At 45.0% G+C, this 25,431-nt stretch overlaps 3 protein-coding genes across 7 annotated transcripts in view; 1 reads left to right on the forward strand and 2 right to left on the reverse strand.

Annotated features, from left to right (window-relative positions):
- Nucleotides 1–5,295: 5,295 nt before the first annotated feature.
- Nucleotides 5,296–7,491, reverse strand: ACTL7B (actin like 7B). The gene has a single exon (XM_032240285.1). It carries the CDS (start codon nucleotides 6,645–6,647, stop codon nucleotides 5,394–5,396), a length of 1,254 nt encoding a protein of 417 aa, XP_032096176.1. The 5' UTR covers nucleotides 6,648–7,491; the 3' UTR covers nucleotides 5,296–5,393.
- Nucleotides 7,492–7,528: 37 nt separating this feature from the next.
- ACTL7A (actin like 7A) lies at nucleotides 7,529–12,191 on the forward strand. Its single transcript, XM_032240284.1, has one exon. It carries the CDS (start codon nucleotides 10,747–10,749, stop codon nucleotides 12,064–12,066), a length of 1,320 nt encoding a protein of 439 aa, XP_032096175.1. The 5' UTR covers nucleotides 7,529–10,746; the 3' UTR covers nucleotides 12,067–12,191.
- Nucleotides 12,192–16,999: 4,808 nt separating this feature from the next.
- Nucleotides 17,000–25,431, reverse strand: part of ELP1 (elongator complex protein 1) — a 74,830-nt gene continuing 66,398 nt past the window's right edge. For 4 of the 5 annotated variants that reach the window (XM_032240288.1, XM_032240287.1, XM_032240289.1 and 1 more), the window contains exons 36-37: nucleotides 23,465–23,540; nucleotides 17,743–18,025 (exon numbers count right to left, since the gene is read on the reverse strand). In XM_032240288.1, the coding sequence (XP_032096179.1) occupies nucleotides 17,958–18,025; nucleotides 23,465–23,540 (144 nt within the window). In that variant the 3' untranslated portion in view covers nucleotides 17,743–17,957. Of the gene's footprint in view, nucleotides 18,026–23,464; nucleotides 23,541–25,431 lie in introns of all 5 variants that reach the window. The other variant, XM_032240286.1, reaches the window with a different exon arrangement.

The following is a 25,431-nucleotide window of genomic DNA, read 5'->3' on the forward strand; positions in this document are numbered from 1 at the left end:
CCCATGGTCATGGAGATTAACATTAGGCTTCTTGCTACTTATGCAAATTTCTGCAGCCAGCTTGAATTTCCTACCAAAAAATGGATTTTTCTTTACTATCACATAGTCAGGCTGCAAATTTTCCAAACCTTTATGCTCTGCTTCCCTTATAGAACTGAATGCCTTTAATAGCACCCAAGTTACCTCTTGAATGCTTTTCTGCTTAGAAATTTCTTCCCCCAGATACCCTAAATCATCTCTCTCAAGTTTAAAGTTCCACAGATCTCTAGGGCAGAGGCAAAATGCCACAATTCTCTTTGCTAAAACGTAAAGAGAGTCACCTTTGCTCCAGTTCCCAGTGAGTTCCTCATCTCCATCTGAGACCACCTCAGCCTGGAATTTATTGTCTGTATTGCTATTAGCATTTTGGGCAAAGCCATTAAACAAGTCTCTAAGAAGTTCCAAACTTTCTCACATTTTCCTGTCTTCTTCTAACCCCTTCGAAGTGTTCAAATCTCTGCCTGTTACTGAGTTCCAAAGTTGCTTTCACTTTTTCGGGCATCTTTTCAGCAATCCCCCACTCTATTAGTACCAATTTACTTTATTAGTCAGTTTTCATGTGCTGACAAAGACATAACCAAGACTGGACAATCTACATAAGAAAGAGGTTCAACTGGACTTACAGTTCCATGTGGCTGGGATTACAGGCGTAAGCCACAATGCCCAAGGTTTTAAAGTTAATTTCTTAAAAAGACCTTGGGTCCGGGCATGGTGACTCATGCCTGTAATCCCAGCACTTTGGGAAGCCAAGGTGGGCAAATCACCTGAGGTCAAGAGTTCGAGACCAGCCTGGCCAACATGGTGAAACCCCATCTCTTCTAAAAAGACAAAAATTAGCTGGGTATAGTGACAGGCACCTGTAATCCCAGCTACTTGGGAGGCTGAGGTAGGAGAATTGCTTGAAGCCGGGAGGTGGAGGTTGCATGAGCCAAGACTACACCATTGCACTCCAGCCTGGGCAACAAGAGCAAAACTCCATCTCAAAAAATAAATAAATAAAAAGACCTTGGGCAAATAACTCTTAGAGCAAACTTGGTAACAAACATTTGGGGAGAGAGATCAGACCGCCTGGACAGTGAGGAAAACGGGACTCTTGCCATGTGGAAGTGGTAGGACTTCACCACTTGATGTCACTCTAATGCTTGCTTATGTCTCTGGAAGGTTCCAGAAAGACAAGTCTATTCTTTGCTAAAAGATTGGCATTTTTAACTTTGAAACCTCAGGACAATGACTATGAAATCACATCAAATTTGTTGTGCATGATTTGAAAGGAATTTTTATATGTAGTTTTTTCCTTGGAAAAGAGTGGTAATTTTCAGGAAGGTAAGAGACAAGGGCAAAAAGGCATTGTGGAATCTCAAAACTTTCATTTAGCACAAGACTTTGGTTTAACAGATGGGTGACATTGCACAAGGCTCCTTGCCTCTCCAAGCCTCAGTGTTCTCACTTGTAAAACCGGGCGGGGGTGGGGCAGGGGGAATACTGTAATGTCTACCTCACAGACTGGAAATAAATTAATTCATTTGGCATGTACTAAACACAAACTAATTCTACGCCATGCTCTGCACCGTACTCTGAGAAAACCAAAATAAGGGAGGCACAGTTCCTGCCCTCAAGAAGCTCTGAGTCTAACCTTGGGGACAAATATCTAAGAAGTAAATGTATAAGATAACAGTCAACAGATACTCTTTGGTCTCTGCCTTTCAGTGTGATATGTTAGCTGACATCCTCTAGTACCTTGACAAAAACTCTTCTTATGTGGTAGTTTTCCAGTAAAGAAAAAATGATTTATTGGTCTTAACATTTCAATTAAAAGAGGTCTCTCCAACCCCAGTCTCTCCTCCATGCAAACCTGCTCCAGAGGGATGCTGTTGTTGAGAAGGAAACTGAAGCAGCTAGAACGCTTTCAGTTGCAAGTAACAGACACACGACTCTAACGGACATGAACGATGAAGTTGAGTGCGTGGCTCACAGAACTGAAATACCTGGGAGTGGATTCAAACTCTAGGCACAGTTTGATTCAGATGTTCACTTTGTCACCAGGGCACCAGCTTTGTTTCTCTCAGCTCCACGATCCTTGGTGGGTCAGCTTCAAGCTGGCTTCCTTCCTAGAAACAAGTGGCTGAGCAGTGCTAGGACGCACCGGTCAACTTCACATCCAGCTTCCAAGCAAAGAGCGCAGGATTCACTCTCCAGGACTCACTCTACTGAGATCGCATGCTCACCCAGAGCCAATCGTTATTGTGCTGATTGGCTGAGCCGAAATCACATGCTCTTCCCTTGATGCTGGAAGGGCAGTCAGTCCCAGGCCACATCCGACGCCCATTCAGAAACTGGAAGTTGTGGAAAGGGGTAAGAGGAAAGTTGAAGGCATCAACTGTTCTACCTCGGGAATGTGAGCCAGTCCCAAGTGTGATTCCTGGTCTGGAGAAGGGACAAGGGGGTGCAGGCTGGGGGCTCCCGGTCTGTTCTTCCCATGCTTCCCTCCTCCTTTTCCTATACCAGCATCACCTTTAGAGAGAGAATTCAACTTCTTTCTTCCTAAGAAACATACGTGTAGAGGCTGGCCGGTGTGCTCACCCCTCTCTCTACCCGTGAGCACGGAAAGCTGCGATTCTTCAGATAGAGACCATGGGCACCACACCTCCTCAGCCCGTTTTGAGTCTCATGCACTTCATTCCTATGACTTTCCTACCTGGCATTTCCAAGTAGCAAATTCCTGCCCATTCTGCAGAACAGGAAATTCCTACCATTGTTCTTTCCTTGGTTCCCATCTCCACTCTCTTTCTTCCAGAATCAGGTAGAAATCTCTAGTCCCTGCGGTTCCCCTACCACCCTCTTCATTTGCAGGGAGCTTATGCATTTATATTCTCTACTACGACTCTGTGGAATCTGAGAAGGGAGGGGAGATAAACACGCAGGGTCAGGGGTCACCTTAAGCTGGAAGTCACTGACCCATGTTTTTCCATCAAAAATAAATTTCCTGTTGAATCCTCTGGTTAGTTTAAATAAGTTCATACCAGGGATCAAGCAATTTACTTAGTGTTTTTACAGCCCCTGCCACATGAGGGATGCTTTTGAGAAGATGACCAGGTGGTGAGGGGACTGAATCTGTGACCGTAGAGAAAGGAGAAGTTGCTGAGGATGTGTGGAATGAGGGGAGGAGATAAAGAAGGAGTGGGGTTCACATGTAGCACTTAATGCTTGTGTGATTTGGGGTGCATCACTTGCGCTCTTTAAACCTCAGCTTCCCTCTCTGTATTCATCAGGATTTTTTACAATCACTTAGGTTGCAAGCAACAGAAACTAATGCTAAGGAAGAAGTTGTGTTGAAGCAGCAAGTATGTATGAACACATCAGTGTGGCAGAAACATTGGCAACCTGGAAAATATAGCCCCACTGAAAAAAAAATTCACATTCAAGAAAAAGTTTGTATACTGCAGTGGCCGCATAAATATGCCTATTGGCCACCTTCAGCCTCCAGGCCTCCAATCTGCAACATCCATCTCCAGGAAAGAGCCCAGGTTTCACACCTGGTGCCAAAACCCTGCTTGACCAGGGGTATTCAAACTCCAGGCTAGATGCCCAATTCTGGACAAAGGGGAAGGACTAAAGAGCAAGGCCTTAGGTGATAATGACTGTCTGGTTCTTGCCCAAGTCTGCAGACCCCAGCACTGGGCCCAGGACAGAGGCAGCCTTATGGAGTGCCCCAAGTCAGGATCCTTTGCTTAAGGTAAGCGTTGACGTGACTTGGGGATATTTAAGTCTCAGCCCATCCAAGCCCATCCAAGCCCATCCAAGGCTACGCAGCTCATGGATGTATGATCCCATAGACGGGATCAACTGGGTCATGAACTCCATTGAAAGGTGAGGGTAGGGAAGGGGGCAGGAACCCACTCTCCTAAATAGGCAGCCAGTCACCAGCTGAAATCTCACAAGCCTCCACAGCCTCTCCCTCAGCTCCAAAGCCAATAAGTGGCCACCATGCCCAGCAACTTCTCCATTTATAGCTTTCCAATGCACCAGCACTACCCTTTCACCACCATGAACACTTAGGTCAGACCTTGCCTCCCTACCAATGTGGTTGTCCATTAGCTGTGTGTGATTGCCAAGGGAAGGGACTGTGTTCTGGTCATTTCTCAGTCCCCAGCCCTAGGCCTGGCCCACAGTAGATGTATGGTAAGTGCTTTGGGTTGCTGACTACCCATAAAGAACCATGCTTGCCCTTCTGGGAATAATCTTGATGTGGATCAGGAGACCTGGGCTCATCCACTAGCATTAGGCTGGCCCTCTCCTCTCTAGTCCTCAGTTTTCTCATCTCTCTCTTTTTTTTTTCTTTTTGGAGCCTTGCTCTGTCGCCCAGGCTGGAGTGCAGTGGCATGATCTCAGCTCACTGCAACCTCCATCTCCCTGGTTCAAGTGATTCTCCTGCCTCAGCCTCCTGAGTAGCTGAGATTACAGGCGCCTACCACCATGCCCAGCTAATTTTTGTAAGGACAGGGTTTCACCATGTTAGCCAGGCTGGTCTTGAACTCCTGACCTGAGGTGATCCCCTGCCTTGGCCTCCCAGAATGCTGGGATTACAGGCATGAGCCACCTTGCCCAGCCCCATTTTCCCATCTCTACAGCAGGGAGGCAGGGAGAGGATCCAATTTCTAAAGAACCTTTCTGGTTCCTCTGACATCCTCTGGGATCAGCAACTCTGCTTTGTGACTCCAGAAAAATAGTTGCACCTTTGGCTGCTGTTGAAAGGGATATGCCTACAGATGGGTAGAAATGGCGCTTCACACTCAGGAGATGCACTAGCACAGCTGTGGGCTCCACACTGAGGCTGGTGGGCAGTAGCGGGAGGTTAGGGGACCTGGAGTGATCAAGCAGTGTTAAGGTTATGAGCACTTGAGAGCAGTAGCAACAGGAGACTGAAACAGGACACCCAGCTGTGCGTCTTGTCTGACCCACCACCAGATGACCCAAGCTAGTCCCATCATTGGAGCCAGCCCCCTTATTTGAGCCAGAGATGAAGAGTGTCTGTCGGATCAGGTTTTGAACCTAGAGGTGCTAATGAAACAGGAGGCCACTTTCTAGGCCCTGAGATGATGTCACCATCATGAGGCAGGCAGAGGGGGTAGGATCAGTATGGTAGTCCGCTTCCTTACAGCCCCAACCTCCAGAGCAAAAGGTGCTGCCACATCTAAGCCCAGCTCCCCACCACCCTCTGCTATCAGATTGAAGCAAGAAACCCAGACTAGACAAGGGCCATTGCAGAGTAAAGCTTTATGTGAAATTCTGTAAATGTGTATAGAGCTGCCCATGGCCCCCTGTGCTGGAGGCCTTGTCTGTGGAGACTCGGAGGCTCAGCACTTGCTGTAGATGGCCATGCTGCCCCGCTCCTGAAACTCTTCTTTGCTGACCCAGAGCTGTTGGAAGGCCTGCAGGGAGGCCAGGATGGAGCCGCCCGTCCACACAGAGGTCTTCCTTTCGGGACTGGCAGCCACCACAGGGCTGTCCCCGGGGCAGAGGAGGCTCAGCTCCCTCTGGAAGCGCTCGGGGAAGCCATCCAGCATGGTGCAGCCGCCACACAGCAGCATGTTGGTGACCATCGCCTCCCTGAAGCCCGCGTCCTGGCAGCGGCCCAGGCAGGCGGCCGTGAGCTCTGGGAGGCCAGGCTGGGTGCTGCCCACCAGGGAGGGCTTGAAGAGCATCTCAGAGCAGCGGAAACGCTCCTGGCCGATGGTGATGAGCTTGCCGTCTGGGAGCTCGTAGTCCACGCGCAGCTCCTCCGGGAGCAGGGCGAGCTCCTCCTCGGGCAGCAAGGCCGCATAGCAGCACTTCTTCTTGATGTGCTCTATGATGTGCAGGTGGTCGTCCGTGAATGCGTGGCCTGCCTCGTTGAGCAGCTGCATCAGGTAGTTGGTGAGGTCACCCCCAGCGTAGTCGGCGCGGCTGGTCAGGCCCGGCAGCACGTCGCCCTCGGAGATGGGCACCACGTGCGAGACGCCGTGCCCGCTCTCCACCACGAGACCTGAGGTCTTGCCGTAGGAGTAGATGGACAGCAGCGACTGGGACGTCACGTGCATGGCGGGGATGCCGAAGACCTCGAACATGAGCTCCGCGTACTTCTCCCGGTTGCTGCTGGGGCTGAGCGGAGGGTCCGAGACCAGCACAGCGTGCTCCTCGGGGACGATCTTCATGGCCGTGCGGAAGATGTACTCCCAGATGTCCTGCACGCAGTCCCAGTCCACCACGACGCCGTGCTTCAGCGGATTCACCAGCTTGAGAGGCGCCTCTGTGCTCAGCAGCTCATGGCCCACCAAGGTCTCCTTGCCGGTGTCACCGGCGTCGGCCGCCTCGGGGCAGCGTTTGCCCACGGTGGAGGAGATGAAGTAGGTGGGCCTCGGCTCTCCCGCGTAGCCGCACTTGCAGTACTGGGAGCCCAGGTCGATGATGATCGCCTTGATCTTGCGCACCTTCCTGGGCTTCATCTTGAGCTGAGTGGTCGCACCTGTGTCCCGGAGGCCGGCGTCAAGGCCTGGCAGCGTTCCTGCCTCTCCAGGGTCACCCTGAGCCGTGCCCAGGGGCATGGGGCTAAGGCTGTTCCTTGTTGCCATCTGCCTTCCTAGCACCCCTTCTCACATCCACAGCCTAGAGCTCCCTGCGGAGAAATGAGAGCTCACCTCCAGCAGTGCCGTGGCAACCACCAGGGATTGTGATGTCACTCTGGGCTGGTCCATTCAGGTAGCGGGGAGGGCGTGGCTTTGGCCAACTCTTGGCCTGTCACCCCCACCCCATCTCTCTCTCAGTGCCACTTGCTCTGTCCTGTGCGCCAGCGGGTGGCTGGCAGTTTTAGATATCCAAGCTCACTGAGGTCTGAGAGGCTTCTGCTCAGCCCCCTTGCATTTCCATGCCTAACCTGTTCACTACTGGACACCTTTCCTCCTCTGCTTCTTGGTGGAGAGGGCCTAAATATTTGAGCCCGTCCAGTAAGGCAGGCACTGTACTAGGTACTTCATATGTTGTTCTGCAGGTAGGCAGAGCTGAGGAACGAGGCTCAGAATTCTAAGGACTTGTCCAACAGCAAATAGCACTTGGGGTGTTTGTACTTTAACACAAATTCATCAAACTCCAGTGCACCCGGCCTCCTTAACAGTCCCAAGAGTTCTTCCTCCCTTCTTTCAGCATTTACTGGGGTATGTAGTAGGTTCTGCCCAGTGCAGCCTACCAGTGATAGATGATAAAAACCCAGGCCACCAGTAGTGCCTGGTCTGGGTAAGAAGATGGAATAGATGCAGATGGGTTTGCAGGAAGAAGTCTACTTGAGAACTCATTTGACACTGGGAGTCAGAAAGTGCTCTAGAAAGGAGGTGATGCTTAAGTTGAATCCTGGAAGAGATGTAGGTATTTGCGAAGTAGTTAAGAGGAGGGGAAGACATCCCAGGCAGAAAGCACAACTTGAGCAAAGGCTCAGATAGAGGCATGGGGAAGAACTTCCCACAGGAAAGTGTCTGGAAAAACAGATGAAGCTAGAGAAGTCACAGAGCCAAACAGGGAGGGCATCAAATGCCAGAAGCAGGTTTAGACTACATTGAGGAGAGCCAGGGAACCTGTGAAGACTTTAAGCAGGGAGATGATCTGATTTGCCCTCTAGAAAAATGTTAGAAAGATCTGCATTTGGCTGTAATGTAGACAATGGGTGGGAGGGGCAAGACTAGAAGCTGAGACCTGAAACGAGGTCATTGGAGAAATTCTAATAAGACTTGAAGGGGACATGACCTAGGGCTGTGAGTGTGTGGAAGCGAGGAAGAGCCTGGTTCTAGAGAAGTTTAGAAAGTAGAATAGTACCCAAGCATCCCGCACTTCAATCCGAGCTCTGACTCTGGCATTTGAGGCCTTCCCTGATGGACTCTTGTGATGCTGGATGTGAGGCAGAGGGAAGGATGAATGCCTTACCTGTGCCCAAGCAAAGAAAGATGGCCTGTCATCCAGAAAGGACAAATTCACTAGAGTGCCACAGGGACCTCCAACTTAAGCTGCCCCTCCCAGTCCAAAAATTAAAAAGTCAGATTAGGTGTTAGATATAGTGAACTCCAAGTTTCTCTTCAAAGAATCAGTGTGTCAGTATCTTCGGCTCTCTTATTCTTTAATTCTCCATTTTAAAGTTTAGTTTCCTAGCTCTCTGCACCCCCTTGCCTCAAGTTTCGGTAAACAACTTTCCCACCAGTTCCAATCAACTGTAACCATCGTTCTCACCAAACTACCTACCCCGCCACTCCAGCTCATACCCCTGCTCTCTTTAAAATAGCACACAAATGCAGAAAGGGCAATGAAAGATGACAGATGGGCAGGCCAGGGCAGCCCAGGAAGAGCAAATGAGTCAGAGCCTGTCAGGCTTGGAATGTATCAGTGAAATAAGTGGAAGGCACAGGTCAGGTGAAAGGGTTCTCCAAAGGTGTCCACATCTTAATCCCTGGGACCTGTGAATATGTTAACTTTCATGCCAAAAGGGATTCTGTGGATGTGATTAAATGAAGGAATTTGAGATGGGGAGATTATCCTGTATTGTGTGAGTGGGGCCAATGTAATCCTTATGTGCGGGACACAGGAGGGTCAAGGGCAGAGAGATAGATGGTAGCTGTAGTCTGAGAAGGTCTTTCAAGGTAGAGGAAGCGACTGTGAGCCAAGAAACACAGGTGGCCTCTAGGAGCTGGAGAAGCAAGAGGAAGTATTTTTCCTATACTTCCAGAAGGAACACAGCCCTGAAAGAACCTTAATTGTAGCCCACTAAGAATTATAAACTTCTGACCTCCAAAATAGTAAGATAATAGCTGTGAGTTGTTTTTAAGTTGTTTTAAGTCACTAAATCCATGGTAATTTGTTGTAGCAGAAACAGGAAGCTAATCTATGCTCTTCTAGAGTCCAGGTTAATAAAAAGGTACCGAGCAGCTACAGACTTCTCAAAATTCAAGTAGGAGTTTGGGGAGAAAAAAATAGAGGATTCTAAATTACATATGCCTTTGGTTACCATAGACACAACTTTTGAAACAAAGTCAAACAATCTGAGTTGGCCATGCAAATCCCTGAACAGCAGAGGCAATTAAACTATTTTTCAGGCAGCCAGGCATCGAAAGTACTTTCCCTTCGATGGAAAGTAAAATTCCATGCCATTATCTCATCCACTAACCAAGAAACTGAGATTTTGTCCTTGGGATGACACCTTGCTGCCCCCATCAGACAGTCACAAACCTCATGAGACTGGACTTCGTCCTTTTCTTCTCTCATACCCACCAGGAACTGAGAGCACCCCTGCAGCCTCTCTAAAGGAGAAAGCCCCTAATTGTGGTGACTGCCTCTTTTATGAAGGGCTGGGATCAGGTTCAAGGTGTGACATAACGTAAGGTTGGATTCTGCCCTGAGTGTGGCAGGCATCTGCATCAATGTGTCCAGCCTCGGAAATGGCATGAGAGATGGTGGCCAAGCAGCCTGAGATGCACACTAGGTCCCATCAAGCTGTGTCCCAGCACATTCTGGGGAGAAAGCCACAGTCAGGAGAGCTTGGCTACTCCTGGTTGGGTATCTTTAGGTGAGCTATGCACCTATGAGCCTTAATGTTGTCAGTGGGACTTTGTAGGGTCTAATTTCACTGCCTACCCAATGACCCTGATGAAGGCACAGTAGGTGTACAAATGTATATCCAAAAATAATCCCCCTTAAGGTGTTTTAAGTGTCACCCTTAGTACCCCTGACATAGTCACCAGAGCAGCAAAGGATCCCACTAACATCTACATTAGATGGTGTCAGTGCTCTGTGCCAAATCCTCTAGTGCTTTCTGACCTTATCCATGGTCCTCACATTGGCCTATGAGGCCTCATGAGCTGCTCACCTTCCCCCACTCCTTACTAATCCTATCTCTTCTACTTTTCCTTACTCCTTCCATGCCAGCCACACCTGTCTTCTTGCTCCTCCTCTAACTCAGGAGGTCAGCAAACTTTTAAGGGTCAGTCAGTATTTACTTTCATTCAGCTTTTTGGGCAATACCGTCTTCAATGGCATGACTCAGCTCTACTGTTGTACTGCAAAGGCAGCCGTGGCTGTCATGGCCATTTATACGCAGATGAATGAGCGTGGCTGTGTTTCAATAAGGTGATATCCAACAAGCCGGGGACTGGACTGGACTGTAGCCTGCTGACCCCTGCTCTAACCCTGAGTCACACATCTGCCTCCAGTCCTCTGCACCTGCTGCTCCCTGACATCCACGTGGATCTCTCCCTACCTCCTGCAGGTCTTCATTCAAACGCCACCCTCTCAGGAAGCCCTGCCCAGACCACACTAGCACTGCCACCCTGCTTTTGCTCTTAACGCTCATTTTGGTTATTGCCTGTCACCCCCAACCCCCACCAACTAGAATAAGAGATTTTTGTCTATTTTTTTCACCACTGAATTCCCAGCTGCCTTGTATATAGCAGGCACTCAATATTAATTAACTGAATAAATCAGGCTTATTAGAAAATTTAGAAAAAGGGGAGCCATTTCAAAAACAATATCCTAAATGTACCCTAACACAGGATAAAGGTTTGCAGTATCTAGAAAGGCCAGGTCACCAGATTACGTCATAATTAGTGATGTCATTGTTGGGAAAATTCTCATGGCATCCTCTGATTTAGGCCTTTCAGCCTTGAATCCAGTGGGATTGAGGAACTTTCTGAGAGTGGTATGGCTCTTGACAACACGTGGGCTCCACCAGCAGCACTCATAGGGGATGGGCCTACCAAGACAGTGGGTAACCAGGCCCCTGGGCAGACACAGGCCCTCCAGACTGCCTCCTTAAGGGATGGCCCGGCGAAGCGGGCTGTGTGGGTCGGCCGTAGTTCAGAGCCACAAGAACCTACTGAATCAAAGGCAGCCACGGAGAGACCCAAGCAGGAGGTGACCAAAGCAGTGGTCGTGGACCTGGGCACTGGCTACTGTAAATGTGGCTTTGCTGGCCTGCCAAGACCCACCCACAAGATCTCCACAACAGTGGGCAAGCCCTACATGGAGACCGCTAAGACTGGGGATAATCGCAAAGAGACATTCGTGGGGCAGGAACTCAACAACACAAATGTTCATCTCAAGCTAGTTAATCCTCTGCGACATGGCATCATCGTGGACTGGGATACAGTGCAGGATATCTGGGAATATCTCTTCCAACAAGAGATGAAGATTGCCCCGGAGGAGCATGCAGTCTTGGTTTCAGACCCACCGCTGAGCCCACACACCAACAGAGAGAAGTACGCGGAAATGCTGTTTGAAGCCTTCAACACCCCTGCAATGCACATCGCCTATCAGTCCCGCCTGTCCATGTACTCCTATGGAAGGACCTCCGGCCTGGTGGTGGAGGTTGGCCATGGCGTGTCCTATGTGGTCCCCATCTATGAGGGTTATCCTTTGCCCAGCATCACCGGAAGACTAGACTACGCAGGCTCTGACCTGACAGCCTACCTGCTGGGCCTGCTGAACAGTGCAGGGAATGAATTCACCCAGGACCAGATAGGCATCGTGGAGGACATCAAGAAGAAATGCTGCTTTGTGGCCCTGGATCCCATTGAAGAGAAGAAAGTCCCTCTCAGTGAGCATACCATGCACTATGTGCTGCCGGATGGAAAGGAGATTTACCTGGGCCAGGAAAGGTTCCTCTGCTCAGAGATGTTCTTCAAGCCGTCTCTCATCAAGTCCATGCAGCTGGGCCTCCACACCCAGACTGTGTCCTGCCTTAACAAGTGTGACATCGCCCTCAAACGGGACCTCATGGGGAACATCCTGCTCTGCGGGGGCAGCACAATGCTCAGTGGCTTCCCTAACCGCCTGCAGAAGGAGCTAAGCAGCATGTGTCCCAATGATAGCCCACAGGTAAACGTGTTGCCTGAGAGAGACAGTGCCGTGTGGACCGGTGGCTCCATCCTGGCCTCACTTCAGGGTTTCCAACCACTGTGGGTCCGCCGCTTTGAGTACGAGGAACATGGGCCTTTCTTCCTCTACAGAAGGTGCTTCTGAACGGCGATGAGGATGGCCGCTGCACTGGCAGTGCATGCCCTTGGCTGGGTGAGCACGCTCCTACACAGAGCAGGGGGAGCCGGGCTTATTCCTGTAACATTAAACATTCCTCACATGCCCCTCCACAGTGTTTCTCTGCTTTCTGACCTAGTAAGAACAACTTCACACAAGCCGCATCTGACTTAAAATATACATTTCCCAAAACAAAAGCAAGAGTAGGGGAAGGATGAACAAAAAAGGACATGCATTGTACGCGGATGCTTAAACGTTCACTTGCTCTAAAAGTATGCTGCCCCTTATTTTGTGCATTTCTCACTTTCGGAACTACTTTAAGGTTAAACTCTGCTTGGAAGGGGGAGTGCAATGAAGATTACAGGGTAAATGCTGTTGGGGCATATAAGCAGTTCCCTTTCCGTAAATGCCAACAGGAAATATGCTGTAACAGGGCAATCTCCCACAAAGCATCAGTGTCCACTTCACACTTCATCAGCAACCCTGAGGGCTTGGAAAGAGCTGGCAAAGCTGTCTGAGTCCTTTTTAACAGGAGTTTATTTTAGTTCCAACAGTCCATTTATGTCTCAATACCAGTTCTTACTAAGCCAACACAGTGATGGGCTGCCGAAGCCTAGCATATTACAAGCAAGGCGTATGTAGGTGCCTTAAAGGGCAACTCTTCAGAGAACAAGTGCTATACAGATTTCCCTTTTTTTTTTTTTGAGACAGAGTCTTGCTCTGTCTCCAGGCGCCAGGCTGGAGTGCAGTGGCGCGATCTCAGCCCACTGCAACCTCCGCCTCCCGGGTTCAAGCAATTCTCCTGCCTTAGCCTCCCAAGTAGCTGGGACTATAGCCATGCACCACCACGCCCAGCTAATTTTTGTATTTTTTAGTACAGATGGGGTTTCACCATGTTGGCCAGATCTCTTGACCTCATGATCTGTCCGACTTGGCCTCCCAAAGTGCTGGGATTACAGATTTCCCTTTTTAAAAACTGAAGTAAGGTTTATCTTGGGTTATCACTAGAGGTTAGGGATTGAAGCCACAGTCATTCTCTAGACACTTCATCTCCCAGCTGACTGGATTCTCCATTAGCCTATAACACACACAGTTGGAGTGTGGGATGTGCTCAGGATAGAGGCTGCTGGTTCTGCGGCTGATGGTGTGGGTCTATGGGAGGCTGCCCTATGTGGGTCATTCTAACCCAGCTGGGGAATGGGAGCCCAAAGGAATACAGAGACTCTTAGTAGCCAGGAAGCCCTTCCAGGGCCCAGCAAGCTCCACGGTGATTCTGCAGGGGGAGTCTGTAATATGAGCACTTTAAATTGGAGATTCTTTAGAACAGCCCCCAATACACTCTCTGTCCTGTCTTTAAAGTTCAGAATCTGAACACTAGTGGGTGCATACAATAGTGAACAGAACATGGGCTCTGGACTTTGGGGTATGAAACGCTATTTTGCTACCCCCAAGCTGTGTGACTTGAGTTTGTTTGCTTGCCGGCAAAACTGGGTATGAATGCCTACCTCACACAGCTCATTTTAAAAACAGTGAAAAACATCTGAATGCCAGTATCTAGACTCCTGGAGGTGCTCACAATAGCTAGCTAGTATCTTTAGGTTTCTTCCTCTTATACAGAAGGCCAAAGTCTCTTACTATAGTCCTTAGTCACACAGGCACTCAAAGGCACATTCTGTTGGCACCTCAGCCATCTCCAAGGAGAAGCCCTCCAGAGCCACTCTCACAGATTCCAGGTTTGCCTAGACAGCCTTGAAAGGCCTAAAGCGCCTGACCCTGGAACCAGGTCTGGTGAGTAAGAGTACCTGGCTGGCACCAGCAAAGAGAGAGCCACAGAGGGGCATGTGAGGATGCTATGGTTCAGCAAGGATGACTAAGTCTTATGCTGGACTGTCAAGGAATCAGGAGTTGGGTACACTGACCTGAGAGAGAGGGACATCTTTACCTCAGTTTCTGCCCAAACCGTTCTGCTGTCAACACTCCATGATCATTTACTGAGGGGCAAGTTGAAGTCTGATTAGTTCTTAACCTTTGGACCTCTCTGGCAGGATGGTAAACCCATGAACCTCTTCTTAGAATCATGTTTCAAAATGCGTAAAATAAAATGCATGATTACAGAGGAAACCTATCATATAGAAATACGCTCTATCTACTGATCCCTTAGGGGTATATGAACCCCACATCAAAGATCCCTAAAACGGAAAGGGTCTTAATGAAGAGGATTGAAAGGTGGTTCTGGAGGATGGACGTCTCCAGACGTTCCTGGGCCTCAATGTTTATTTTTAAACAAAAAATATCAATTGAAGGCTGAGCAACTGTGCAGTCTTTTTCAAAGCACTTTAAGAATTTTCTCACTTGATCCTCACAAGTATGCCCTAGTAGAAAAACAGAATCTCCTCTTAAAAAAAGATAGTTTTACTAAATATTTGGAAGTTAACATAGTTCTCAAGTGGGGGCCACTTTGGCCTGTAGGGGATATTTAACAGTGTCTAAAGATATTTGTAATTCTCATCACAGGAGTGGGAGTGTGTACTACTAGCATCTAGGGGTAAGAGGCTAGGGAAGTTGTTAAAAATCTTATGATGTGCAGGGCAGCACCTCCCAACACCCAAAGAAAGAATGATATGAACCAAAATGTTAACAGTGCCATTGAGAAACTCTGATTAGCTTGATGGGCACACACAAGACTGAAGGAAAGCAAGGCTCAGTGAGATTGATTTTGCCCAAGAATGCTAAGATGGTTGGACACATGGCCCAAAGCCTTGTTCTTTCCTTTATACCAGGAAGACAACTGTTGTTCTTAAAGGTTCTGGGACTTTAGAGCCAGTAATAGAGGTGGAGCAGCTCACTGCAGGCACAGGCAAGGACTCAGGGAGCACAGAGAACACAAGAACACATGAATCCAAAGCAGGCCTTCAGCACTGCTAAATGTTACCAAATTAGCCTTGTCTTATCTATGGCCTCGTGAATATTTACAGCTACCTAGCTCCTAAGATGTTTATTCTCACCCAATTACTAATAAACATGACAGACACGAGAGAACAGCCAAAGACGCCTAAGGGCTTGTCCAGGTGGTGCTTCTAGAGGACATGGAAGTACAATAACCAACAAAAGAGGAAGAACAAATCTAATTTTGCTTCTGAAATTTGCAGTCACCTTAAGTTACTAAGCATTGTCAGTTTTACTTATTTTTAAAAACACCCTTTTCATTTATTGCTATGACAAATCTCTCAAATGTATATGCATATACATGCATATATAATTAAATTTAAAATATGCAGCAGGGCTAAGAAGTTATGCCAAGCTACATCCATAACAGCATACTAAAAAAATTAAAATTGTTCCTGCTCAGTTTTTTGTTTTTTAGACAAGTCTCACTCTTGTTGCCCAGGCTAGAGTGCAGTGGCATGATCTTGGCTCACTGCAACCTCCGCCTTCCTGGTTTCAAGCGATTCTCCTGCCTCAGCCTCCTGAGTAGCTAGGATAACAAGTGCCTGCCACCATGCGCTGCTATTTTGTGTGTGTATGTTTTTAGTAGACACAGGGTTTCACCATGTTGGCCAGGCTGGTCTCAAACTCCTGACCTCGTGATCCACCCACCTCAATCTCCCAAAGTGCTGGGGTTACAGGCATGAGCCATTGTGCCTGGCCTCAGTTTTTTACAAAGCATTAATTTAAAATGGACTTTGACTAAAGAAGACCGTCTCCTGCAAGTTCCCTCTGAAGTTTAGAGCATCTGAGCAAAGCTATCTGACTCAATGGAACGAAGAAAAGTGAAGGTTTTAGCTTATTGCAGCATGAACTTGCTTTGGGATAGAGTCCAAATTTATGTACTCTTTTCTAAGGCTTGACAGAATCTTTCCCCAAAATGAACCATTCATCACTCAGAGGAGTTTTCTCCTTTTCTCATACACTCCATTTTCCCCCATGAATTCTTCTTGGCTTTGCCTCAATTTGGAAGGTCTCTTCCTGCTTCCTTCTTCTGAAAATGAACAAAATCCAATCCTGCTCAGATGAAAGAAACAGTAATTAATAGCAATTTGCACTCAAACAAATTATGTCTTGCTGCTTCAATACATTATTTAAGGAAACTGAATGTCCATGAAAATTCACACCATTATCAATAGACACATTTACTTCTATTTCCAATCTATCAGCATGGGTCCCATTACAATTACCCAAAGCAAGAGCACTATAATATATTTAAATACCATATAAGTTACCATGCTTATTTACTTATGCCAATGAGTAGTTACAAAGTACTTGCAGCCTTTCAATACTGGGCACTTAATTACAGCAAATCTATTAGGAGTATAAGTCAAAAAGTAGCTTTCTCCAAAGCAAAGTATATCTTCTTCCTCTTCTTTTAAAAAAATCCTATTATTTTGTGAAAATGTTCGAACATACAGAAAAGCTGTATTACACAGTGAATACCCCCAGACTGATTCTATAGTTAACATCTTGCTATACTGGGAAAGGCTTCAAAATTACAATTTGGGCTATATCAATTCTTTGAGGATCAAAAGTAGCATTTCCTGTTAGTTTATGTACAATGCTATAGTTTGGGCATTTGTTTCCCTAAACCTCATGTTGAAATGTGATCCCCAATGTTTTTGAAGTAGGGCCTAATGGGAGGTGTTTTGGTCACAGAGGCAGATCCTATGTGAATGGCTTGGTGCCAGCCTCATGGTAATGAGTGAGTTTTCACTCATTAGTTCCTTTGAAAGCTGGTTGTTATTATAGAGACACAAATGGACTAAAATATATAGTAAGGAAGGTCTGGTTCTGATATTTAAAATACGAAAGAATTTTTAACCTTACCCAAGAATTAGCCACACAACTGTTATCAGAATTAACTGGGCGTTTTCTAGACTCACCATAAAAAGAAAATATTCTCATTTTGAGAGTTTTTTTTTTTGGGTGGGGGGGGTGGAGAACTGTATAAAAGACAGGTAAGTACTACAAAGAAAAATAAATGAAGTGAACTAGACTAACAAAAATATCTGAGTTAAAGAAAGCAGTATTTGGAGAACAGAGAAGAATTCACAACCATGCATGCCATACAATGCACACTGATCACTCACACCAAATGTGCATGATACTGTTTAGAAATTCTAATCTGTTCAAGCTCTAACACTGCTAACTCTCTAACAGAAAATACACAGGCAGTAAAACAGTCCCTATAGGCATTGTAATTATAGGAGGCTCAGCCCAGTTATAACTGAAAGCATATGACCTAGTATGGTGTTACAGAATAACAGCTGTTAGCAAAAGAGGGCTTATAATTTCAAAGGATGCTTTTTATTTTGCTTTAGTTTAAGGTGACAAGAAGCCATTTAAGTGTGATTACATTTGACCAAATGTAGCAATAATAGCCATTGTAATCTTCTCCTCCAATAAAAAAAGACAATTTACAAACATTACTTGTCTTCGCACTTTTGAGGTAGAAACCGTGAAACATTATTTCCAATTAATCGATGAAGAACAGAGGCACAAATCAATTACTGTGACTTGTCCAAGGTCCCAATTTGAATCAGACCTGTAGCTGGGAAGGAAACCCAATCTCATGATTACCATAATTATGCTCTCAAACAGCCCAAGCGAAAGACCAACAATTCTCACAAAATGATGCTATACTGGTTAAGCAAGACATTAGCAAGCTTAATGTCTTCCTAATGATTAAGATGCATACACAAAATAAAATAAATAGAATTGCTTGCTGTCGGTCTGGTGCACACAGCCGTTCTTGGCAATGCTAAGGTAAGTTACCATCTTACTCTTTCCAGTTCTCAGTACCCAGGCCTCAAAAAGCAAGTGGTGATACGACAACAGGAATGAATGGAAATGGTCTTCTCTGTCGGAGCCCTCCTAACTGCGGTCACTCAGTCTAGCAGGCTCAGCTTCCACTGAGTTCTTTTGTTGATCTTTGGTGGTATAAAAAGTTCAGCATCTAAAAGTAAGAAAGGAAGGGAAATTGTGACAGACATACTCTTGGTGGGAGCTGAGGCAGTAACTCTAAACTAAACAAACAAGGCAGGTGGGGTTTGCAGCAACAAAACCATCAGAGCCAGAGTCCGTGTGTCTACTACCCCTGCAACCTCCAGGTCAGAGCAAACACAGCCTGGAGGCCCTGCCCTGAAAGGAGGGACTGGCATTTCAACCTCAGGCATGCTCAACCAGTGATTCAAAGTGGAAGAATGTTCCGTATTTCAAACTGGGGGGAGGGGAGGGGTAGTGGCAGCAGTTACATGGCTGTATACATTTATTAAAACTCATCAAATTGTACATCTGAAATCTCTGCATTTCACTATATGTAAAGTCTACTCGTTTTTCAAGGAATAGCAAAATGTAGTAGCACATATTCAGTTAAGTGAAGTTAATGGACAGAAACTACTTTATGATGAAACTTTGACAAACATGTTGATCAATTAAGATGCCCCTGCTTAAAAAAAAAGTAAATGCAGAGAGAAGGTTAGGAAAAGATTCTGCCATTGTAAACTAAAATTCCCAGGCACTCTTTCACTTACATTTGTTAAGTTTCTTTTCTAACCAGGAATCATATACAGGAAGAAGTGATATGAGAATTTATGGATATATATAAGGATTTTCTTTTTCAGCATTATTTATGATAAACTTCCAGCAGTAAATCTATACATATGAGTTATATAGACATTAAAAATTACAGTTGATCCTTAAATGTGGGTGTGGTCTCCCGCTGCACAGTCAAAAATCTGCATATACCTTTTTCTTTCTTTCTTTTTTTGAGACAGGGTCTCGTTCTATTGCCCAGGCTGGAGTACAGTGGCATAATCATGGCTCACTGTAGCCCCAACCTCCCGGGGTCAAGTGATTCTCCTGCCTCAGTCTCCCAAGTAGCTGGGATTACAAGTGTGCACCACCATATCTGGCTAATTTTTGTAGAGACGAAGTTTCACCATGCTGCCCAGGCTGGTCTCAAAACTCCTGGTCTCGTTCTGCCCTCCTCAGCCTCCCAAAGCGCTGGGATTACAAGTGTAAGCCACCACACCCGGCCCCATGCTTAACTTTTGTATCTCCAAAACTCAAGTACTAATGGCTTACTGTTGTCTGATAGCCGTATTGGCAACATAAAAAGTCAATTAACAAATGTTTTCTATGTTATATGTACTACATATACATAAAGTAAGCTAGAAAAAATTCTAAGAAAATTAAAAAGAAATCAATATTTACTATTTATTAAGTGGAAGTAGGTCATCATAAAGGTCTTCATCTTTGTCTTCTTCACACTGAGTAGGCTGAGGTGGAAGAGGAAGAAGTGGAGGGGTTGGTCTTGCTGACTCAGGGGTGGTAGAGATGAAACAGGCAAGGGAGGTTAAAGAGGAGGCAAGACAGTTGCGCACACTCAGTGTCACTAACTTTACAGAAACACACCATAATTTGTGACGTTTCTGCTCTTTCATTTCTCTAAGGTATCAATCCTTCCACAGTTTCTTTCAGTATCAGTACCCATATCATAGAAGCTTCCATGGTGTCAAAGAAGCCAAAGGCAGTCTTGAATGACTGGAACCTTCGGAACGTATGTCAATCTATTTTCAGGCACTGCTTCTTCTATGTCATCTTCCTCATCGTCTGGCACTGGTTTGGAAGCACTCATTGCCATCAAGTCATCTTCTGTTAATCCCTCTGGTGTGGTGTCAATCACCTCTTGAATTTCTCCAAGATCCCTATCTTGAAATACTGCATGAACGTTTTTGTTTTTTTTTTTTTTCCCAAGATCCACAATCTCTTTCATAATTTCCTTGACTAGCTGTGGTAAATCCTATGAAGACATGCACATCTGGACACAGTTTTCTCTAGTAGGAATTTATTGTCTTGGGCTTGATGGCTTTCACAGCTTTTTCTATAATGATGATGGCATCTTTGATGGTGTAATTCTTCCAGACTTCCATGTTCTATCAGAGTCCAAGACATTTGATAACCCTTTCCAAAGAGTACTGTTTGTAATGAGCCCTAAAAGTCCTTATGACCCCCTCATCTAGAGGCTGAATTAGAGATGTTGTGTTTGGGGACAAGTAGATCACTTCAACGTCTTCGGTGTTGAACTCATGGGGTTTTGGGTGGCCTGAGGCATTCTCCACTATCAAAATAACTTTATTTATTTTTAATTTTAATTTTAATTTTTCACTTCTCCATTGTTCCTGTAGGTAGGTTCAAAATAACTTTAAAAGGCAGTCCCCTTACTGGCAAGATACTTCTTAACTTCAGGGACAAATCAACAATGGAACCAATCCAGAAAAAGTGTTCTCCTCGTCCAGGCCTCTTGTTGTACGGTACAACCAAAAGCCTGGCAGCTTTTATTAATCTTTTCCCTTCCAGGCTCAGGGGTTAGCAGCTTTATAGTAAGGGCAGTCCTGATCATAAACCCAACTGCCGTTGCTGCTGCCTCTGGGTTGGCAGGAGCTGCTTTTCCTGTTATCTTGACATTTATAAAGCCAAACCTCTTTCTAAAATTATCAAACCATCCTTTGCTGGCATTAAATTCTCCAGCTTTAGATCTTTCACCTCCTTGCTTTAAGTTCTCATACAATGACTGCTTTTTCTGGAATCATATTAGTTTTATAGGTATGCCTTTCCCACAGCAATCCTGTACCCACATAAAAGCTGCATTTTCAATACAAGATAAAAAGGTATTTTGCAAGAAGAACAAGGTTTTCATGCCTGCTGACATAGCTGCAGTGACAGCTTCATGAATTTCCTTTTCTTTTATAATGGTTCTTATACTGGATTCATTTATCGTGAAATGTGGGCAACCACAGCTGCAGACCTCAATCTTTAGTATATATCGAGCAAGTCAACTTTTTCTTGTAATGTCTTATAATGTTATAACTTTTCTCTGCTTCCTGAAGCATCATGTGTGGTACTTCCTATAGGTCCCATGGTGTTATTTAAGGTTTATGATATTACACTAAACATGATAAAAGTACACAAAAATGCAACAGATCACTTTTTGCTGCCATATGCAATTACTCGAGACTCTCAGGTGCTGCTCATGTGGAGATGATTAGTGTCATGTGGCATTTTAAGCAGACACTGGTAATACTTGAGCTCACCCAACACAATAGCAACAGGCAGTAGCTACAAAATTATTACAGTAGTGCACTATGTACTACAGTTAATTTTATGCAGTTATGATTTAATACTACATCTTTGTTTGTTTACATTTCTTGCCACTACATGGTGCCATAAAGATTAAGAATATCAATACTGGAAAAAGGCTACTTAAATAAATTCGCAGTCAACAAGGTCCATAATTTCTTAAGTAGTTACTTATGTTGGAATGAGACTTTATCTTTAAAAAACTAGTTATGAAAATAATGTGCTGTATCTCATTTTTTAAAATTGGGCACAACCACAACTATATTTGATTATAGACTTAACTTGAAATAAACATGAGGTATAGACTTTTGGGCAAGAAAGTAATTATTCTGACAAATATGACAGCAGGACATATTTCACATTTCTATATTTGAATTTCACAGCACAAAAAAAGTCATTGTTATAAAAATAACTTGAGGGCTTCTCAATTTTTCTAAGGACCTCTCTCAATCCTTTGATAGTCAAAATCTGAAGCACTTTTTTTGTCACCAGTTGCAACAAGTCCAGCTCAGCTGTGATTCAAGTACTTTTCCAATATCACTTTAATCTATTTTACGTAATACTAAATTTTTGTAAGACTTGCAATTGATCTACATGATAACTGTATTGCATCAAAGCATGAAACAATCAGAAAATGATCCATCGAGTCACTGATTTCACTTGTGGGGATGTGTGAATATAGTTAACTACTGTTAGCTGAAGAGGGGCAACTGAGTAATATATGAGTGGGACTAATTTTGTGATTAGTTCATCAGTGGCAATTTTTGAATTATAGGAACTTCCCTTTTCCTATACAGTACAGCCTTGAAGCCACAAGGATAATGATGATAAACGCTCAGATAATGAGGGGCTCTCAAATATTACAGTGTCTTTAATGTTCAGCTGGAAAACAAGAAAGTGCTGTTTGAAGTGGGAAAGCCATCTAGAATACCCCAGGGAATGGTGGGACTGACCTGACCTGAAGGTCAGCATCAGGCCAGCAACAAGGAACGGAGGGGGCAGAAATCACAACCAGATAGCACTACAGCACAAAATAAGCAGTGACCAAAAGGCTTCCGGTCCAATGTAAGTTCCTAGCATCTGAGAAATAAGTGGGCCAGGCACAGGGTCACATGCCTGGAATCCCAGCAATTTGGAAGGCTGAGGCAGGAGGATCGCTTGAGGCCAGGAGTTTGAGACCAGCCTGCGCAACATAATAAGATCCCCCTCTGTGTTTTGAAAAAATAAAAAATTTAACAACAAAAAAGGAGTAAGTGGATGTGTTGGAATTGATACCAAAAGTACCTTGCCATTCTCCAGACAGAAGAGGAGCTAGGAATGCAGTAGTTACTGTCTGGATGGAGTTTGGCTGGGAGGGAAGGTAGCTGTTCTTTTCTGGTAGCAACACAAGCTGTTAAAGTCAAACTTAATTTGAATCCCCACAGGCTACTTCAAATATCATCAAAATGCTATTACAGTGTAGCACTTCAGTGAAAAAAAATTTCAGAAAGTTGCCTGTCATATGCTAGAAATGCAAATAACAGCAGTTGAAACTGCCAATTATTTTAGAAACTATCACTAACTTTTCAAAGCTAAGATGCTTGATTGATCCAACTGTAAGTAAGGGCAAATACTCAAAGTGCCACGTTGAACCATCAAATGTTTCTAAACAACTTTCAAAAGAAAGCGTTTAGGGTTTTCAACTTTTTGAGATGTAAGTAATCCAAGAATCTTCTCCCCTCAATAAATAAAACATTTCATGCATAACGAAAGAGGAAATATGGATAAAATGCTAATATTCTTTGGATTTGCCTTGGAATTATATTGCCACTCTTAAACATAATAAAAAGGTCCCACTCATAAGCAAGGTTTATGAAAACATTCCCAAGATGCAAGGCGTAACTACCAATAGCCAATAATGATGCTACAGAAGAATCTTGAAATGTATATTTCAATGTATATGTAAACGTAGATGGTTTAGACTGAAACTGGAACCGTGATGTGCTTTTATGAGCAACTGTGTGCCACTGTCAGTATATTTTTTAAAATTACACATACAGTGGTCATCTTGATTTTTCCTGCACCAGGCCCTCCACTGCTAGAAGCATGAAATTGATCATACTACAGATGCGGTCTAAGAACTGAGGAAAATTTGTAGACAAATTCTGTAATGGAAAACTGTATCCAATCTCTCCTTATACTGCTGACCTCAATACTTACAGAAAGATATTCCTTCTGCTTAGTATTGTAATATTAAATGAGAAGAAATACTAACCAAGAACAGGAACTGAAGTCTTCTGTTGTTGATAAGAAGCCATGATGCTATTTGCAGTAGAATTGGGACCTAGAACCTAAGGAGAAAACAGTTTGTATCAGCATAGAGTATCTAATACTTCTCAAGACTGCCAATACCAAACGCCAAATCCCTACCAGCAGGAAACAGCCTGTCATTTCTACTGGTATGGTGTGAAACACAGTAACTCTCTTTCCCAATGTGATTTTAATTTGCCAGTTGCAACTCAGACCTCTAGTTCTCCTTTCCCCCAGAACAAGGTAAAGATGGTGGGTCAGGGGGAAGAAAAGAAACTCTACAATGATATATCCTGGCCTTTTCCAAATGAGCAAGCCACTCCCTGAGGAGAGAGAAAATAGTAAAAGAGGCTATAAATACATAGAGAATCAATTATACTCAAAGAGTTGTGGGAAACGAACATCTTTAGACTGAAACAAATACAAATATGTGCATACTATGGAGTGGAGTGCAAACTCTGCACATGTGCTCCGAGTAAAACACTAGACTTCACAGGAATTTCAAGCCTACAGAGAGCCTCTGGGCACACACTCCTGGTTAGTGCAGTCCCTTGGTGGTACACTCTCAAGAGCAACGCCATGAGAAGTCAGTCATGGTATTCTGCACATACTACAACCATACTTCACCAATCAGAGCAAAACCACAACCATAAAATTGATGTCTTAGAACTTAATGTGGGAGGCACAGAGGCTCACACCTGTAACCTCAGCACTTTGGGAGGCCAAGGGAGATCACTTGAGGTCAGGAGTTCAAGACCAACCTGGGCAACACAGCAAGACTCCCCCTCCCCATGTCTATTAAAAAAAAAAAACCTTAAAATTAGCTGGGCCTGGTGGTGTGCACCCGTGGTCCCAATTACTCAGGAGGCTGAGGTGGGAAGACTGCTTTAGCCCAGGTATTTGAGGCTGCAGAAAGCCATGATTGATCATACCACCACTGCACTCTAGCCTGGGTAACAGACCAAGAAAAAAAAAAAAAAAGAACTTAATATGATCACGTGATCAGAAGAGAAGAGGGGAGGTGATGGCATGGGGATGGTTTATTATCTTCAAGCCAGGTGCGGTGGTTCATGCCTGTAGTCCCAGCACTTTGGGAGGCTGAGGTGGGCAGATTGCTTGAGTCCAGGAGTTCAAGATACTATGGGCAACATAGTGACACCCTGTCTCTACAGAAAATTTGAAAATTAGCCAGTTGTTATAGCACGCAGCAGTATTCCCAGCTACTTAAGAGGCTGAAGTGGGGGAGGATCACCTGAGCCCAAGGAGGTTGAAGCTGCAGTGAGCAGTGATCGCTGTACTTCAGCCTGAGCAACAGAGTGAGACTCTGTCTCAAAAACCAAAAATAATTATCTTCAAAAGTACTATAGTTTTGAAGATGATGATCACATTTCTTCTAAGAAATACCTATTATAATAAATTCAAGAAGTTGTGGGGGCACAGTTAGACTAGGACTCAGGATCAAGAAACACACACAAACCCGTACAACCATTTGGAAACTGAACATCCTGTTTCTGAGTGTCGACTGGAAACGCTGTCTCAAAAAAAAAGAAATACTAGACTTCCATAGAATCAACCCAAATGCCCATCAATGATAGACTGGACAAAGAAAATGTGATACATATACACCATGGAATACTACGCAGCCATAAAAAACGAGTTTGTTTCCTTTGTAGGGACTTGGATGAATCTGGAAACCATCATTCTCAGCAAACTAACACAAGAACAGAAAGCCAAATACCATATGTTCTCACTCATAGGTGGGTGTTGAACAACGAGAACATGTGGACTCAGGGAGAGGAGCATCACACACTGGGGGCCGTTGAAGAGGGTAGGGAGAGACAGCGGGGTGTGGGGAGGGCAGGGAGGGATAACATGGGGAGAAATGCCAGATATAATATGCACCTAAAGTAAATAAATTAATTTAAAAAATAA

Source organism: Sapajus apella, unplaced genomic scaffold, assembly GCF_009761245.1.
Source record: "Sapajus apella isolate SASKATOON/1434 unplaced genomic scaffold, GSC_monkey_1.0 scaffold46, whole genome shotgun sequence".
Classification (NCBI taxonomy): domain Eukaryota; kingdom Metazoa; phylum Chordata; class Mammalia; order Primates; family Cebidae; genus Sapajus; species Sapajus apella.

Bases quoted from the DNA above. Each gene is read 5' to 3' on its own strand.
- ACTL7B (XM_032240285.1), bottom strand. From the start codon at position 6,647: ATGGCAACAAGGAACAGCCTTAGCCCCATGCCCCTGGGCACGGCTCAG.
- ACTL7A (XM_032240284.1), top strand. From the start codon at position 10,747: ATGGCTCTTGACAACACGTGGGCTCCACCAGCAGCACTCATAGGGGAT.